The sequence below is a fragment of the Ctenopharyngodon idella genome, chromosome 2 (assembly GCF_019924925.1).
Source record: "Ctenopharyngodon idella isolate HZGC_01 chromosome 2, HZGC01, whole genome shotgun sequence".
NCBI lineage: Eukaryota > Metazoa > Chordata > Actinopteri > Cypriniformes > Xenocyprididae > Ctenopharyngodon > Ctenopharyngodon idella.
Window position 1 is genome coordinate 19,458,157 of NC_067221.1, and position 18,371 is coordinate 19,476,527.

Here is an 18,371-nt window from a genome sequence, read left to right on the forward strand (position 1 = left end):
ATTAAAAATAATATTTCACAAAATTACAATTTTCACTGGATTTCTGACCAAAAAAAATGCAGCCTTGATGAGCATGAGAGACTTCTCTCAAAAACATAAAAATATCTTACAGACGCCAAACTTTTGAACTGTAGTGTATAGCACTGCTGTGATATGTACAGTATCTTTGTTTGAATTATCATGAGATGCATTTGTCTGACCCATGCTAGTAATAGCGCTGCTTGTTGGGAGTTGAGTCTTGGGGCTGTTTTTACATGCTGCCAGGGTCTTAAAGCAGGAGTCCTCCTCCTTGGTGAGACTGATATAAAAGCACATGTCCAAGGGTTTCATGATGTGATGAGGACCAGGGTTCAGCAGGATACTCTTAGAGTCCTCAGGGTGCACTCCAATTAGACAGATGCCATACCTAGAAATGAGAACAATATTTACACAAATTACATTTCTGAAAAATATGACATGAATTGAATAAACTGAAGGTCCAGAAGAGAGAAATGGCCATTTTTGGGGAATCAAATGTCATTCTCACTGTACACTGTATTGCATATCTCACATACTGTATGCGTATTTTACATACTCACTTATTATATGCATTAAAGGAGGCAAAAGGGAAGCTCTTTCCCTCATACTCAGAAAAGAAGACGCTTTCTTTCAGAACAATGCTGTACACTTCATTTCCTGAACATTTTCCATAAATTCTGTGCCAGTCCTCAGGAGAGTGTTGACCTTCTCTGCAGAGATACATACATCATATCATATATAATATCATATATAATTCTGATTTTGTGTTCGAAAACATGGGGGTGAGTAAATAATCAAATTTTTGGATTAAATATCCCTTTAAAGTCACCATGAAATCAAAAAAAAATTGACAATTCTTGTTATTTTTTTTTTTTTATGGAATATTGCGGTAATTACGATAAATGCTTTTTCCATGCACCTAATAATTTTTTTAAAAAAATTAATCTTCCCTCCTAATCTTTAATCACAATAACTTCCAATCCCTCTTGTAGCTCATCTTTTCTCTTCTCTGATGAAGTGTTTACTGGCGTGAGGGCGGGACAACCTGTCACTCACATGACATCACAGCCATAGCAAACCACGACATTCCAACAATCTAATCAATTCCAGATGGACAAAATCAAGTCCCACCCTATATTTTTTCTTGTTCGAGAAGCCGTTTCACTCGCATATACGTCACAATATGGAAGGAAAGACTATTGCAACTTCTGTTTCGTGCTGACTTTAAGGATTTTTGATATGACATTGGGCTGGTGTACCCACAGGCCTTGTGAGGTGTGCACCAGCAGGGTGATGAAGGTGGACGTGGCAGGACAGATGCAGTTCAGGGCCAGCATGGCATGTTTAAACTCTTCCTCACAAACAATATGATCTGAAGGGGAACATCACAGTACAATTGTGTTGAAAAGATATGCATTAAAGTCTCCTGGCTATTTCTCTGCATTTATTTATTGTTTATAATGTTCTGAAATCAATTAATCAAGACAGATTTAACAATACCTGCAAATTTCACATGAAATTTGTTTTCTGGTTTGAGAATCTGAACAAAAAGAGTACAGCCTGGAGCAAAGTCCTTCACTGCCCAAGCCCTCAGGATGGTCTGATAATCCTGAAAAGAAATAAACCAATTATTAAAGGTGGAATATTTACCTTTAATTACATAAGTAATTACATAAATAAAACTAATATATTCTACATATCCCATCCCCAATGCTTTAACATTTTAATAATAATCCTTCACTTTTGAAGCTCAAGAATACATACTGCTGCATTACGGTCAGCCTCACAGCGACAGGTCAGAATGAAACAAGCCTCAGCCTTATTCAGCCTGTATAGAAAGAGAATATATCTTTAATTCTTTTTTTCTCCCCCCTTCTTTTTTTTTATTTATTTATTTTTAACAATTTTCTTACACCATTGCCATACACAAAGAGGCAAAAATGTAACAGCTAAGCAAATAGCACAGAAAATAAAGGACACAAAACAGAAACAGAGGACTACACAGTTAAATACAGGAGGAACCAAACAAGACACAGATAAATATCATCAATTAATCAATGAGTAAACAGTAACAAAGGAAATAATCAGAAAACAGGAAGGAAACACAGGAACCAAAGGAAACACAACATAAGAGTCCACAAAGAGAACATAACTGTTACAACAACTATGTACTTACATAAAAAATAAAAAAAAATTGTTAGGTACAATGTACTTAACATGTTCATGTTGTACTGCAAAATACTTTTGCTGCTAGGTGGGATACAGGTAAGGTTAGGGACAGGTTTGGTGGTATGGTTAGGTTTAAAGGGTAGGTAACACACACAGTTTCTGCCAAAGTGATGTTAATCTTGAGTACCTATAGAGTAGCACTGCATCCTTCATATCTCCGAAAAGTCTTTAGTTTTATCACATTTATAAAAGATAGATACGCTGTACCGAGTCTTTCCGAAAAAAGCTGAGCTCATGGAGTGACAAACCACAAATCTGTGACGGTAGGTTGGGCGTCTAAGGCTCATTGATGCACAAGGACAACAAAGGCTATCCCTCTGGTCCAAACCGATAGAAAGTCTATTGTGGCACAAGTCACAGAAAATTTTAATGATGATTATGGGAGGAATGTGTCACAACTTAATAAAGTGCTTTTATTGGGAATGCAAGCATCAGAACTGGACCTTGGAGCAGTGGAAGTAGGTTGTCTGGTCCAATAAGTCCTGTTTTCCTTTACATCATTTGGAAGACCTTGTACTTATGCGCAGTTTACCTGGGGAAGTGATGGCTCCAGGATGCAGCTGGCGGAGGGAGTGTGATGTTCTGTTACTTATTAAAGTCGTCATGAAATAGAATATATCCCTTGAAGGCCAAAGTTGTGAAAAACATTCCACAGCAGTGGAAAGGTTCTTAAGGGGCATCAATCTGCATGCTTTTGAAAAATGACAAGGATACTGGTATTACTGTTGGAGGGAGGCAGATCAGTGATGAAGTCCACTCCTAGGTGTGTACATGGGCGCTGAGGTACGGGCAGAGGGAGAAGCTTACCTGCTGGGTGATGGTGTGATGACTTTGAGATGGCGCATTCCTGGCATCCTTGTATGAACCTGAAGCGATCTTTCGGCAGTGAGAGAGTTTGAGAGGGTTTTGAGTGGCCAGTGCCTATGGAGGAGTGAACTGAATGAATCATTGGAATACGGTGAGTTCTGGAGACATAAGTTCAGTTAGGTGGACACCCCGGCAGAGTATTTTCATTAGCTTTGGCTTCAGAGAGCTGTTCCTTGGGTGACCACTGGATTGGGGCTGACAATTAGGCTAGAGGGAACAAGACTCAATGAAATCATCTGGAGATAACTGACGGGAGAGAGCATCTACCTTGGTGTTCTTTAAAATGGTGTTCTTGGTGGTCTATATGAAATGGAGAAATTAAACCTGGTGAAGAACAGTGCCCAGCGAGCTTGATGGGGATTCAGGCACTTTGCATCTCCGAGATATTCTAAGTTCTATCTAAGTTGCTCCCTCTAGCCATTGGCACCATTCTTCTAGGGTAAGCTTAATGGCCAGAAGTCATAATTTCTTTCCACCAGGGTGAGTTTCTTTGAATAGAAGGTGCATGGATGGAGCTTTGGAGGTGTCCTCTGCTGCTGAGATAGCACTGTTCCTACTCCTATGGTGGAGGCCTCAACTTCCACAATGAAGAACTTTTCTGGGTCAGGGAGGATGAGGAGCGGTGCACTGATAAAAGCCTTCTTCAGCTGTTGCATGGCATTGGTGCCTGCTGGAGTCCAGGATAGGGACTTAGTCTGCCTTTCAGGAGATTTCTAAGTGGGTTGGTGATTGAACTGAAATTGTGGATGAAATGACAGTAGAAATTGGCAAATCCGAGGAAGCATTTTGTAACTTCTTATCTGTAGTGGGTGTGGGCCTGTCGCGGATGGTGGTGACTTTCCCCTCATCCATCTGGATACCATCTTTACTGATCTTATATCCCAGGAACTGCATATCTTAGGAACTGCACTGAGGACTGAAAGAACAGACATTTCTCTGCTTTTAGGAAAAAGTTGAATTCTCTCAGGCATTGGAGAACCTCTGAAATGTGCTGGTGATGTTCAGCAAAGCTTTGGGAGTTCACAAGGCTGCCATCAATGTAGCCTAGCATGAACCTGTGGAGGTACTTCTAGAGCACCTCATTCATGAAATCATGGTGTACAGAGGGAGTGTTGACCAGGCCATATGGCATGACGCAATATTCTTTGTGCCCAGTAAGTGTCACAAAAGCGGTCTTCTATTTGTCTCCCTCGCAAATCTGGATGAGGTTGTAGGCACTTTGGAGGTCCAACTTGAAGATGGTACGCTGGGACAAGAGAAAGTGGATAACATAATTTCACTGTAATCTTGTTTAGTGTCTGGTAATCAATAGCTCAGGGAAGCATGCTAAAAAAACGCCCCACTTCAGCACTTCACCGGTGGTCCAGGACAGACTTCTCCAGAACCAAAAATTCGATGTCTTCCATGTGGAGGAGACCCACTCGCAGATATAATGGTCCAGCACTAAAGCACATTTGTTCCTGGCTGAGCGGCTTCCCCGTTATGGAATGGACCTTGTAATGGACATATTTGGACCTTTTTTTGTGCTTGAGGTGGTGGCAGAGATCCTCAGGAATGAAACTGCCAGCTGACCCAGAGTTGATAAGGGCATGGACTGAAATGGAAACATCGGATGCAGTAAGACAAACAATATAGGTAAGTGGTGATGAATGGGAACTAACATTGTGAACAAAACTCACCACTGGACGAGGGGGACGAATGGGGCAAGTCATTATCACATGCCCCTTTGCACCACAATACAGACAGAGACCCTGGGCCAGCTGACGTTGCTGCTCAGCCAGGGATAGACAGGGGGATTCAACTTGCATGTCTTCCAAACCTGGTTTTGGAGAGCTGACATACTCTGGTTGGCGGGGAAAATGTGCAAACTGCTGGCCCTATTGTTGTTCCATGCATCCCTGCACAAGATGAGTGACTCTGACAGACAGCTGGATGAATTTCTCTAATCTGATGACATCATCATATGCAGAGAGATGCAGCCGCAATTTGAGTTTGAGTCCCTGACAGTAAGTGGTGAGAAGCGAGTGTTCATGTACGTTAACGTAAAGCATAATCATTAATGGAGCTATTACGAAAGCATCAAGGGACTGTGTTACTGGGCCATTTTGTGGCCAAATCATTTCCACTCATTGGAGCACTCGCCCCGTCAGCAGAGACATGATTAAGAAAAATTTTGTTGGTACGTTGGTGAATTGATGCGGCTGAATCTCCAGGGCCAGCGAGCACCGTAGGAAAAATCCGTTGCAAGCCTCCGCTGAACCAGAGTAGGCCGTTGGATTGACCATGGGACTGGCGACGACAGTAGGTGAAGGAGAAGTGCTCGGTGTGGCAACTGAGGTGGTTGGCATTGTGAGGACTCGACGCAGCGAGTCTACGTTTTCCTGGAACGGATCTGTGTTGGAACTACTCATACTGCTGGTGAGTTGTTATGGTCTGGTCTTCTGTAACAATACCCAGACTTAGAGAGAACAAGCAGATAAATCAAGATCAAACAGGTGAGTATTAAGATTAACCATAGCACTTGAGAATAGAATCTTGAATGGAATAATCACAGTCTTTGTCTTTTGCAGGCTATGTGGCAGCAGGAATGGAGCAATGGATAGCACACACCTCATTTGCTGGTGACAGGTGAGATCCAAGGTGAGTTGGGGAGTGCACGGTGACAGGAAAGTGACATGCTGGAGCACAGAGCTGGAGAGAAGAACTTGGAACGAAGGAGCAGGTATAGTAATCTTCTCGGTTAAGTAGATTACAGGTAAGTAATCGTGTATACGCATTGGTGAGCAGACAATGACTGAAGCTGAGGTGTGTGCTTAAATAGTCGGTTGATGGGTGTGCTGATGGGTGACAGGTGCAGGTGATTAGTATTCTGTGTATTAGTGAGGTATTAGTGACGGTGGAATCTGGTGTATCCGTGACAATTGTAAAGTGTTTCCGATTTATGTTTTAATATCTTATACAAATTTGCTTCTCAAGCAAACTTATCTATAAAAAAATATACTTTTTTATGATTAAGCACTTTACAGCAAAACTTTGGAATTCGGAATTCTGTTCCATGTGTATGTGATTCCCAGCGAAAATTAGATTTCACAATGATCAAGATTGAAATAGCTTGCAGTTTGCTAACTAAACAAAATCTTTTAAGATACAATTTATTGCCATTTTTAATAGAAATAATAAGTGTGATAACCCAGAAATCATGATATCTATATGTGGCAGCAGTTTCAAAGCTGCAATATATAGATTCAAATCTAGTGTAGATGTGGGATGTGTGAAACTTGTCCAAGATATCATAGCAGATAAAGTCTCTTTGAACTCACTTTGCTCTGACCAAATCTTGTTCTTTGAGAGCAGAGCCTTGCAGATATATGACTCTATGTGACCACATTGGGATCCGCAGTACCCGTCTTACTGCCGCATCCAGCTCTGTTGGGCAAAGGATGATGACATAGTGCTCCTGGAAGACATCAAATAGCCAAAACAAAGGAAGTTTGTCAAGACTATATCTAAAACTATTAGTTGGCAAGAACTATCTATTTTCTGTTTCCTACAATAAAAGTCAGAGGGGTTTAGCATTGTTTTGAACCCTAGTGACTTTCAGACTTTTCTCTTGTGTTCTACAAAAGAAAGTTATACAGGTTTGAAACAACAAGAGGGTGAGTAAACAAAGACAGAACTTTATTTTTTTTTTGGGTGAACTGTACTGATTGCCCTGCTGAAAAATACAGCATAAACCAGCATGAATTCCATGTTGGTTAAATCTGGTTTATGCTGGTTAGAGCTGGTATTGTGCTGGTCTAGCTCATGTTTCCCAACCCTGTTCCTGGGGGCACATCAACAGTACACATTTGGATGCCTCTCTTATCTGACCCATTCATTTCAGGTCTTGGAGTCTCTTCTAACGAGCTGATAAGTTGAATCTGGTGTGTTTGATTAGGAAGAGTTGCATAAAACGGGTCTAGCTTGCGGACCAACATAGTTATGCTGTTCTCAAGCAAAACTGAGCTGGTGTAGCTGGTCCACTAGCAACCCCACTTCCCATGATGGTGACCAACAAATCAGCATCCCATGGATGCCATATATATCTTATGCTGGTGACCAGCAATGCTGGATTTTTCAGCAGGCTGTGTACTGACATTGCTTAAAGGTGAAGTATGTAGTTTCTGTGACATTAGTAACATCTAGCGGAATTAAAAAAATAAAGCATATTTTGCAAACGACCCTTTCGAGTGTCACACCTCCCCCAACTCAAACATCACAATACAGCTCTTACAAACCAGTGTGCTTGTGAAGGCATGCCTAAAAAGGTAAAAGTAGGCTACTTTCAATAAAATGTAAAAGATATTAGGAATACTTTTAGCTGTGTTGCTATGTGTCATGAGTAAGCAACTGAGTAGCCTAACACCGTGTTGACGCCGCGACATGCGATAAAAGGTATCTTTTCCATGTTAATCTGAGTTTTTGTCCTAACCAGCCACGATGGCGACACGCGAATATACTATTTTAGAAACAGTTTCTATTTCTCCGCGACGTTGCGGCTGGAACAGCAACATAAAGTATAGGCAATGATAATATCAGGTACTGTTTATGTGCTTAATTTAATGTTAAAAGCGTCTAATGTGAGTTTGAATATCATTCTGTGTTCCCAGCTTTTTAGCTGTAATGAAAACACTGGCTAATTCACCTCAGATCTTGAAAATAAATAAATGGGCACAAGAACGTTAAAACTGTCAACTCAATGCACTTTAAATAATGTTTAATTGGTGTAATATTTATGAATTTTACTATGTACTTGCCCATTTCATTGTGTCTGCTGTGCTCTAGCCGAGAGAGCCCGCCCACACTCTCTTCTGATTGGCTGTGGTTTTTGATTGATTTTAATCGCTTCTCATTTTCGCGTCGCGTCTTGTGTGGACTGTCAAATTGCTAGTCGCTGGAATCTTATCGCATTGCTTCTGGTTAGGACACGGTGTAACACTGTCTAGAGTGAACTTCTCATTTATTAAACCCAACCAACATATCTGCACCAGGCACATGGTTTTTGACACTATTTGAGGCTGTCTACACTTGACACATCAAAGTAAATAATATAAAATGGAACATTTGTGTTTCTGAACAGGTACATGATGATGTTATATTGAAGCTTCCATCGTAGCACATTGCATCGCAATGCCCTATTCGCATAGGACCTGTTGAATCTTTGAAGGTCTAGCTGCAGCAAATTTTGGCTTGCACTTCTGTAACCGAAGCTGATTGTCTTTTCCCATGTAACGCATCAGTCATGGTCCCACACCAGCTAAACACCCTCTGTCTCCGCCTGATACAGTAGCCAGGCCTTAAAATCTTTCTATAGGTTGTGCTGGAAAGAAATTGACGGATCTGAGCGGACCACTCTCAGTGTTTTAAATTATTCCCGGGGGGGCTCAATGTTTACACTTTTTGGGGAGATAAACCCATGAATGGAATACTAATAGTACTCAATGAACAATAAACTGGGTTAAGAGTGTATTTCAACATTAAATTATCTTACTTACTTAACATGCTTTAATTCATAAAGTGAAGATTGCAGAGCTAAAGTAAGTCTCTAAATTAAATACTTTTCTTATTATTTTATCTTAAATATAGGCTGTCCAATTACTACAATACCTGCAGAGTCAAATCATAAAGTTATAATATAAATGATGAAATGACCCCTTGAACTGTTGCTGAACTAAATAAACGAAGCAAACTGAAACTATATATATGCATATAAGGCCTATGTCAGTTCTATAATAACAGTAAGGACAGTAACAGTAACAATAAAGTATTTGAATAGCTGCCAAAAAAGACCATTGTAACTGAGTGTTACTGTGCCTTTGAGCTGTAATGATAATTCTGTTTTTTATCCTGTTGTACCTGAAGTTTGGGGTGGGCATAAAACTCATTTAGGAAATCCATCAGCAGGTCGATTTTGATTGAACTGACGCACAGCACCACATGTTTCTCGGTTTCTGCTCTCTGTCTGCTGTAATCTCCTCCTGACTTCTGCCGCTCCATCCACAAGTAGGCCAGCTCCTCAAACTAGAGTGATCAAACCACAGAGAAAACACCATAATGCATAACATTATCTCTCATTTTTTTAATGACATAATTGACTGTAGATTATTGCTCTGAAATGGCGTCTAGGAAATGTTCTTATTGTGAAGCCTTTTGAGGAGACTGCCCAATTTCATTCAAATTTCTCAGGATTCACTGTGATTATTTTATTCTATTAACAGCACTAGATTTTGACAGTAAGAAAAAATGCATATAGTTTTGTGTTGTAATAAAAAATAATTAAAAATATAATATTTAAAAAAAGTTTTAACATATATTAACAACTTTACTTTTCAATGCATAAGCTATTTCCTGTGAATGTGTGAAACTTCTGATTCATTAGCTGCTATAAATGGTAAAACTTTTTGCGCTACAAACCAGTGTGTTTGTGATTACGGTAATAAATTAAAATAATATGATAACAAATATCAGTTTGCAACAAAAACCGACTGTTTTTATATAGATAAAATAACTCGAAGCCTCGTATGTTCAAGTGGTAACACTTTACAATAAGGTTTATTAGTTAAACATTAGTTAATGTATTAACTAACATGAACTAACCATGAGTAATACATTTGTTACTGTATTTACTAATCTTCGTTAACGTTAGTTAATGAAAATACAGTTGTTCATTGTTCATGTTAGTTCACAGTGCATTAACTAATGTTAACAAGATTTTAATAATGTATTAGTAAATGTCGACATTAACATTAACAAAGATTAATAAATGCTGTATAAGTGCAGTTCAGTATTAGTTCTTGTTAACTAATGTAGTTAACTAATGTTAACTAATAAACATTATTGTAAAGTGTTACCATTCAAGTTACAAATGGATGCGCCAGCTGTGTTTCTATCCAGTAAAAGTATATACAGTATCTGCCATTATATTTTATAATTATATTTATATTCCCATGCAAGAGGATCATCATACTGGCATCAAAAAGTTTGAAAACCCCTATTTCATAAGTTGACACTTACAAATAATCAGAGTAAAAGAGTATATGTGTATGCGTGCTGGCCGAGGGGAGGACTCCAAGCTTGGAATGTGGCCCAGACCAGAGTACTCCCCTCGTATCCCTAGCTGGGATAGGAACCAGCCAAGAGTTTGGAGTCAGGTGGCAGAGGGATGCAGAAAAACTGTCAAGGAACATAGGTGGGTCAGCTATGTAAATATAGGCCTCCTCTCGTGCTGATTGTGTAGATCATTTGAACATGTTCCTCCCGAACTTTGTTAATAAAGCATCATCTAAAAGTATAGTATCAAAGGCAAGCTTACCTGGATAGGTAGGACCATTAAAGCGACAAATATCATAATAACCACCAGTAACTTGGAGGGCCAGATATTGGGAACAACATCTCCAAACCCCACTGTAGAGAAGGTCACGATGCAGAAGTAGAAAGATTCAAAAACTGAGAGTTCGTTTCCAGCACGCTGCAAATGCTCAACTCCACAAATGCTGGAAAGAGGTGGAAAAGTTTTGGAATAAATCCAACAAAAGTAAACAACACAAAGGAGTCTATGTTAAGTTTGCAGAAAATCAGGGACTGCTACAGTAATATATGTATTAATATATTATTTATTGTTAAACTATTAATATACACTCACTGGCCACTTTATTAGGTACACCTGTTCAACTGCTCATTAATGCAAATATCTAATCAGCCAATCACATGGCAGCAACTCAATGCATTTAGGCATGTAGATAAGAGCTGTGTTTGAAATCACCCCTATCACTATTCCCTACATTTCTCCACTAGTCCACTTGAAGGAGTGAATGAAAACAAGTAAGCCAATTCAGACACTTAGTGCGCCAGAAGGGCTACCGCTTTTGCATAGTTTGTGCTTACTGTTTAATAATCATTTGAAACTTAGCAAACTAGCAGCTCCAGTAGTAATGAAAAGATTTATCTTGAACTCTGTCATAGAGACTAGCATGTATAAACCTTAATTAAATAATTTAACAATCAATAAAAAAAGGAATTTATACCTGTATGATATTACGCTGTACCCACGGTTTGGAAAATGGATAGAAGATTCACCTGTGGGCGCCATTTTCTATTTGGTGCGACCGTCATAGTACATTATGGGTATTCTCTAGCCGTTGAGTGTACATCGGTTGTACACACGTTATTGCGGTGCATTGTGAGATTGAATGAGTACACTCAATAATGTCCACTATGGTTTCGGACACCACTACAAATTGCTGCCCCCTCAAATAGTGCCCTAGGGGGCACTTTTGGACACAGCCATGGTCAAGACAATCTGCTGAAGTTCAAACTGAGCATCAGAATGGGGAAGAAAGGTGATTTAAGTGACTTGAACTTGGCATGGTTGTTGTTGCCAGATGGGCTGGTCTGGGTATTTCAGAAACTGCTGATCTACTGGGGACCATCTCTAGAGTTTACAGAGAATGGCCCGAAAAAGAGAAAATATCCAGTGAGCAGCAGTTCTGTGGGTGAAAATCCCTCATTGATACCAGAGATCAGAAGAGAATTGCCTGACTAGTTTGAGCTGATAGAAAGGCAATAATAACTCAAATAACTTGTTACAACCAAGGTTTGCAGAAGAGCATCTCTGAGCGCACAACATGCCAAACCTTGAAGCAGATGGGCTACAGCAGCAGAAGACCACACCGGGTGTAAGAACAGGAAACTGAGGCTATAATTCGCACAGGCTCACCAAAATTTGACAAAAGATGATTGGAAACATGCTGCCTGGCCTGATGAGTCTCGATTTCTGCTGCAACATTTATATGGTAGGGTCAGAATTTGGCGTAAACAACATGAAAGCATGGATCCATCCTGCCTTGTATCAATAGTTCAGCCTGCTGCTGGTGGTGTAATGGTGTGGGAAATATTTTCTTGGCACACTTTGGGCCCCTTACTACCAATTGAGCATTGTTTAAACGCCACAGCGTATTGTTTATGACCATCTCCATCCCCAAAATATCTGAGGAATGTTTCCGGCACCTTGTTAAATCTGTGCCATGAAGAATTAAGGCAGTTCTGAAGGCAAAAGGGGGTCCAACCCGGTACTAGCAAGGTGTACCTAATCAAGTGCCCGGTGAGTATATGTATACCATTCTTATTCATTATGGAAGGTAATTGAAATATTCACTGCAACACACTCCTGCATAAATTATGCCGCAATGAAATGCAAAACACTCATTTTGCTGTCCTATTACTTTAAATATTCTGCATATTCTTGAATGAAGCACAAGTCACTACTGAAAAGCAGTGCCACTTTTTCTCTATAATGATTTCATATGGATGTTGCAAAAATAATTTTCTGTATTCATGACTGACCATATGTAGAATTTAAAATGAATCACACATTTTGATGTTTCATGGTTATTTATGAGCTTTACAAAGAGACAAAATCAGCAAAAGCAGAACATTTTTTGAATAGCATGATGGCCATAATGTGTGTGAATTGAGCATGTTCCATTTTACATGCATGATGCACAGAAAAAAAAATATTGAGCAAATGCCTTATGGAGATATGTGAAATATGCAAGCTCAATTTCTGGGTAAAACAATCACACATTGACTGATGTGGCAAATGGTCATGAAGTGGTGGGATCAGGAAATGACAGAGAACTCATCTTTTGCTCTGACTCTCTGATTGCATTAGCTCTCCAAATGACACCCAGTCTATGTGCAAACAGCTTGTAAAAATCTCCTCTAAAAGCTTTGTGATGCACTTACTGGCAGTGCAATGGTGATCATGTAGTGATGTCTGTGGGTTTCTAATGATGAACACTTGACCACAGAGCAATTAGTATATTGCTTTAGCCCTGAGTTAAAAGAAAAAACTCCAATATATTGACAACAAAAAGAAAGTTAATGTTGCTGAGGTCTACAGCAGATAATCTGCAGCTACGTCATCTGAAAAACAAAGGATGCGAGATCTTTTCTCTGAACTGTACTTTTTTTTTCAAATGATGTTTTGGTGATTTTTAGTGGAGGTATGAAGTGTCCTAACACGATCTGCCTCAAGTTGTCCTAACATGGGTGTCTTAGAATAACCACAGGTATACTTCATCATATTAACTGTAAACATGATCCAATATGTTTCGTCTTCATTTTGAACATTGAAACATTTTAAAGTGTAGCTTAAAGCTGAAATACACTACATGACTTTTACTCGATTTTTAGTCTTGATGCGTTGACACTACTTGCAGAAAGTGAGAGATTTGAAGATAAGTCTGCAGATTTTGGGCAGTCGGAGTTCACAGATATCACAGAAAATCATGTGGTGTATGATGGACACAAACCCTGATTTTTTATCTTCAGACTAAGATTCCATCCAGTCGAAAGACTTCATGTTTGATATTTTGAGCTGATTTTAGAATGCATATTGTTTTCAGTGTTAGGAAAAGTTATTTTTAAAAGTATTAAGTTACAATATTGTGTTACTCCGTAAAAAGTAACTAATTGTGTTAGTTACTTTTTATGGAAAGTAATGCATTACATTACTTTTGCGTTACTTTTTCTCACCTGGGCTGGGCTTGCTTGTTTGTTTTTTTAATAACAAGAAAAAAAGCCTCAGGCTGAAGGAAATGCAAATTCACACCTGTACAGTAGAGGGCGCAGCTCAAACAAACCTTTCAGCTGTGCTGCCATGCAGAAGAATAGGATGCAGGAGAACAAAGTTTAACACTCTTCAGCAATAACAAAAAAAAAAAAAAAAAAAAATGAAACAAATTTGATGTCTATATGAAGTAATTTTTACTTATTAGTATGGTTTAATTGGATCATCAAATATCTGCAGCAAAGGCATTGGTCAATAAAGTGAGATTGGTAACGCTTTACAATAAGGTTCATGTTAACTACATTCATTATAATGAACTGTACATTTATTCATCTTTGTTAACGTTAATTTCAACATTTACTAATACATTATTAAAATCAAGAGGTGTACATTAGTTAACATTAGTTAATGCACTGTGAAGTAACATGAACAAACTATGAACCGCTGAATTTTTATTAACTAAAGTTAACAAAGATTAACAAATACAGTAACAAATGTTAGTTCATGTAAGTTAATACATTAACTAATGTCAACAAATGAACCTTATTGTAAAGTGTTACCATGAGATTAAATACATAAAGTACATGTGTTATTCAAAATATTTAATTATTGCAGGTTTGTGAGTTTGCATCTAACTGTTTTTATTCATTTTGAGGAATACTGAATACATTTAGTCTAGATCTACAATAACCATCATGATTAGAGAGCACACACCCCTGTGCATCTTACTCATGATTTCTCTCAACATGGGGACAGGAGAGCTGTCAGTCAATAAATGGAAAAACAAAGTAACTTGCGTTACTTATTTGAAAAAGTAACTATATTTTGTTGTAAATTTAAATGCGTTACTTAAAAATTGTTACTTAAAGAAGTAATATGATAACTCACAACTTGTAATGTGTTACCCCCAACACTGATTGTATTTATACATTTATTCATCCCATCATTCATTTCTCATGCACGTCCTAGCAATAAGGTGCACGTTTTTGTGCGAGTTTGTTGTGTTCTGAACGACTTCAAAGTCAGGTTGTGTGATCCTCAGTCATATAGTGCATGATGTCCAGTTTTTCTCTGTAAACAAAGTCAGCAAGTTTATAATGCCTGGCATTTTAAAATCCGTTCAGATTTGAAAAGTCAAGTAGTGTATTACAGCCTGTTCAATCACTTTTTAGGCCACTGTACAAGAGTATTTTATAATTAGTCTGGCAACACACCAGGGATTAATAAGGATGTGAACATAGATGGACAAGCACATTTGTGGTGAGTAAGTGCTCCTGCCTCTAAAAGCAGAAATGAGAAAAATGAGCTGCAAATCAATCCTGTTTCTGACATTGAAACAGAGATGCACATCTAATGCTTCAGTCTCTATCAAATGAGAGCAAACAGGCAAACACTGATTAAGACCAGGAGACACAGTTGTTGGGAAATCCTGTTTGACAAGCAGTTTGTGGTCTAGACTGTTTATGTGTGTGTGCCTTGTATGTGAGTGTACATGAACTGACTCACAAAGTAAAAATGAGGCAGACAATGGTGGAGATGAGGATGAGGACCTGATTGAACATGGCCGACTGTGTCCGGTGAATTGCACGATGAAGATCATTCTGGGAGCCATAGAGAAAAAGATGATGGAATTATATTATATAGTTTTGACTTAACTGTTTCTTTAATGCCGTCTTCAACAGGCAGACAAATAGTCAAGATCAAATTCCTACAGTATGCCAACAGTATAACAAATAAATGTCTATACTTTCTTCAAAACAGATACTCACAACCATGCTTTCCAAAGCACGTTTTGCCAGCCAGCAGTTCAGAAACACAGGGATGAAGAGGTTCCGTAGAGGAGTATAAAAAATCTGTTACAACAAAGACCACCCATTAAACTTTCACATAAAACAACATAAGATATAGTACATGCCTGTAAACAACACTAATAATAAAACACCAGATGAACATATTAATGGATTATGCATTAAATCGAATAGCTCTACATCTCTGTGTAGTGTTGTGGCAGTACCAACATCACAGGACTATTATTGTCAGCTGTATGTTGTATGTGAACGTACGTTGTATGTTGATGTGTGTTTTCTAATTATATATACTTACTCCAATGACAAAAGGCACTGTGTCAATCATTTCCAACATAAACGCTATTTGAAGTACCTGCTGCAATATGTTTCCCTAGACCATTAGAAAGACCATAAACAAACAGAATTAACACAGATGGCATCAATAGTTGCATGGAAAATATACCAGTAGATTGTTTTTTGTTTTCAGGTTCATTGTTTAGATGATGCTAAACTGACATGGAAAATACTAAAAATGTATACCTTGTATCGTAGATATGTCAGCAGGATTCTTATGAATAAACATATGACTGCAACAGACACCTAAAGAAAATAGCTATTTGTTAAAACATCCATTAAATACATTAAATACCAATAGTTATTAATAACCTTATATCGGTTCAATAGCACAAACCTTTCACAAAATCATCAAAAAATATTCAGAAGAATCTAAAAATGTTAGATATTATGATATTTATCTGCAGGACTACCTGTACAGCCCAAAGCATGTGAGGTCGTTCAACCCAAATAATTGGGGACCTGGTAACAATAAAGGGTTATTAACATGGTGCAAATTAATAAATCGGAGCAATTTTATATTGAATTTCTTGTTTTCGGTTTGTTTAGAAATACATACCAGTTGATTTCAAACAGGGTATAATTTTTGTATGGGCAGCCCAAGCTATGAGGAGAAACTACATTATTTGAAGCAGATATTATAGAACAGTAATTTTATAACAGTATAAACTGAATAGAAAATTAGAGACTGTAGTGCCTTTATGATCAGCGTCTTTCAGCCCATTACTGTTTCTCAGAGTTGTTTAAGCATAATCAAAAATACATTATGAATCCAGAAAGTGATAGCAAAGAATCTAAAGGGAACCATTTCATATGACTAAAGATGAGCTTTCCTGCCATAGTTTCTGTCCATCAAATAATGAAAAATATCTACCATGTGTGTTGATGTTTTCCCGAGTCAAGCAGCACTCTTGATATATACAAAATGCAGCTTAACACCTTGAGCGAAAGATAAAACACTCGCACCCTGAGACCTGAGGAATAAAAATAGCGTTTATAAACCATTTTAGACATAGTAGTACAAAATAAGTGTCATAGGCACTCAACAAGTGAGAAACTTGATTTTTGGAATAAAAAATTGTGTTTATGAACCATTTTAGGCATAGTAGTACAAAAGAAGTTTCATATGCACTCAACAAGTGAGACAAACATAACTAAACTTAATTTTAAACCAGTATGAAATTAGAAATGCATTTATTCTGGACCAATGTTCTTAAAAAAAAAAAAAAAAAAAAAAAAAAGTTCAATTTCAAAATATTTATTTTTTTCATAATGTGTTGAATTTACTTGATTATGGAAACAAGAAATTTAATTTTAACATTTGTGATTTTTATAGGGAAATAAAAAAACAGACATACTCGATCGTTGGTTTTTGATGAAGAAAAACTGGAGGCGTTCTTTGAAACTATTCTCAATGAAGAAGTCAACCTGCACCCTATGCAGCAAAACACATGGATGAGAATAACCGATGAAACAAAAGAAATGATTGTTTTCCATCAATAAAATTCTTTTTACAATATGATGAGTCCAGGGAGATGGGTGTGATGGAGTTCCAGTTCAAAATGTAGAGGGTTTCCAGCAAATATCATACATAAAATATAGTGGGATTTTCTGCATCCTTTGGTATATATGACCCCAATGAATCTCGGCTATTTCCACCACTGGTTGCACTTCATCAGTTATTACAGTCAGTCTACTGTTTTACACACCATAAATAATTAATTTAAATACAGGGAAGAGCAAGTTTACACATTTGTCACAAGGCCATTTATCTTAGTAACTATAAGGTCAAACTACAATTAGCCTAAATTAATGTTTGTTTTCTCTAGCTGTGGTTTTGTGTGTTGGTTCAAATGGTCTTAAAAAATATAAGGACATTTCATGCACTTACTTGGCATCGTTTTGCCGTGTCTGCTCTCGAAGCAATAAATCCCTGAATCTGTGTTTAAGTGATGCCACTTCGTTTTCACCATCATCCATGTTATCCCAAAAGCTCAAAAAAGTCCGTAAAAGATCAGCACGGCAACGTCATATAAGCCCAGTTTTTTGTCTTTGACTTTTTCCAATTGTCCAGCTGCAAAATAATATCAAAGTGCAGTTCCTGTTTCGCTGCCTTTGTCTCTCTTCAGCACTAGGGTAAACGCTCACATCTGGTAAGTGCGGCTGATAGACACTAAATGACTAAATAGCCTACTGACGGCATTATGTCAGCGGCTTGTCCTCAGCTTCAGCGACTCATGTACGATTATGTTGTTACTACATCTTAAAATTCAGCGCTTACAGACATTAAAGCATCGGCCAAAGATTTTTGCCTATGTTTAAAATTAAAACAGTACAAACAAATCACAACTACGCGAACGATTATTTAATTACATTAATAACAGGGTTGAATGGTTGAGTGACGTCACTCAACCGTTCAACCGTGGAAAAGTTTAAAGTAAAGCAGTGTGCATATATATATATATATATATATATATATATATATACATCGCTTAAGAACGCATATT

General features: G+C 38.0%; 1 protein-coding gene across 1 annotated transcript in view; it reads right to left on the reverse strand.

Annotated features, from left to right (window-relative positions):
* kcnt2 (potassium channel, subfamily T, member 2) overlaps positions 1-18,371 on the reverse strand; it is a 31,772-nt gene extending 13,401 nt beyond the window's left edge. Inside the window, exons 1-17 of the mRNA XM_051880742.1 lie at positions 17,756-18,371; positions 17,223-17,299; positions 16,739-16,838; positions 16,424-16,468; positions 16,278-16,326; positions 16,051-16,110; positions 15,827-15,901; positions 15,493-15,576; positions 15,230-15,324; positions 10,466-10,646; positions 9,010-9,174; positions 6,435-6,571; positions 1,783-1,846; positions 1,519-1,627; positions 1,282-1,390; positions 579-728; positions 201-406 (exon numbers count right to left, since the gene is read on the reverse strand). Of these exons, the coding sequence (XP_051736702.1) occupies positions 201-406; positions 579-728; positions 1,282-1,390; positions 1,519-1,627; positions 1,783-1,846; positions 6,435-6,571; positions 9,010-9,174; positions 10,466-10,646; positions 15,230-15,324; positions 15,493-15,576; positions 15,827-15,901; positions 16,051-16,110; positions 16,278-16,326; positions 16,424-16,468; positions 16,739-16,838; positions 17,223-17,299; positions 17,756-17,844 (1,795 nt within the window). The 5' untranslated portion in view covers positions 17,845-18,371. The remainder of the gene's footprint in view (positions 1-200; positions 407-578; positions 729-1,281; positions 1,391-1,518; positions 1,628-1,782; positions 1,847-6,434; positions 6,572-9,009; positions 9,175-10,465; positions 10,647-15,229; positions 15,325-15,492; positions 15,577-15,826; positions 15,902-16,050; positions 16,111-16,277; positions 16,327-16,423; positions 16,469-16,738; positions 16,839-17,222; positions 17,300-17,755) is intronic.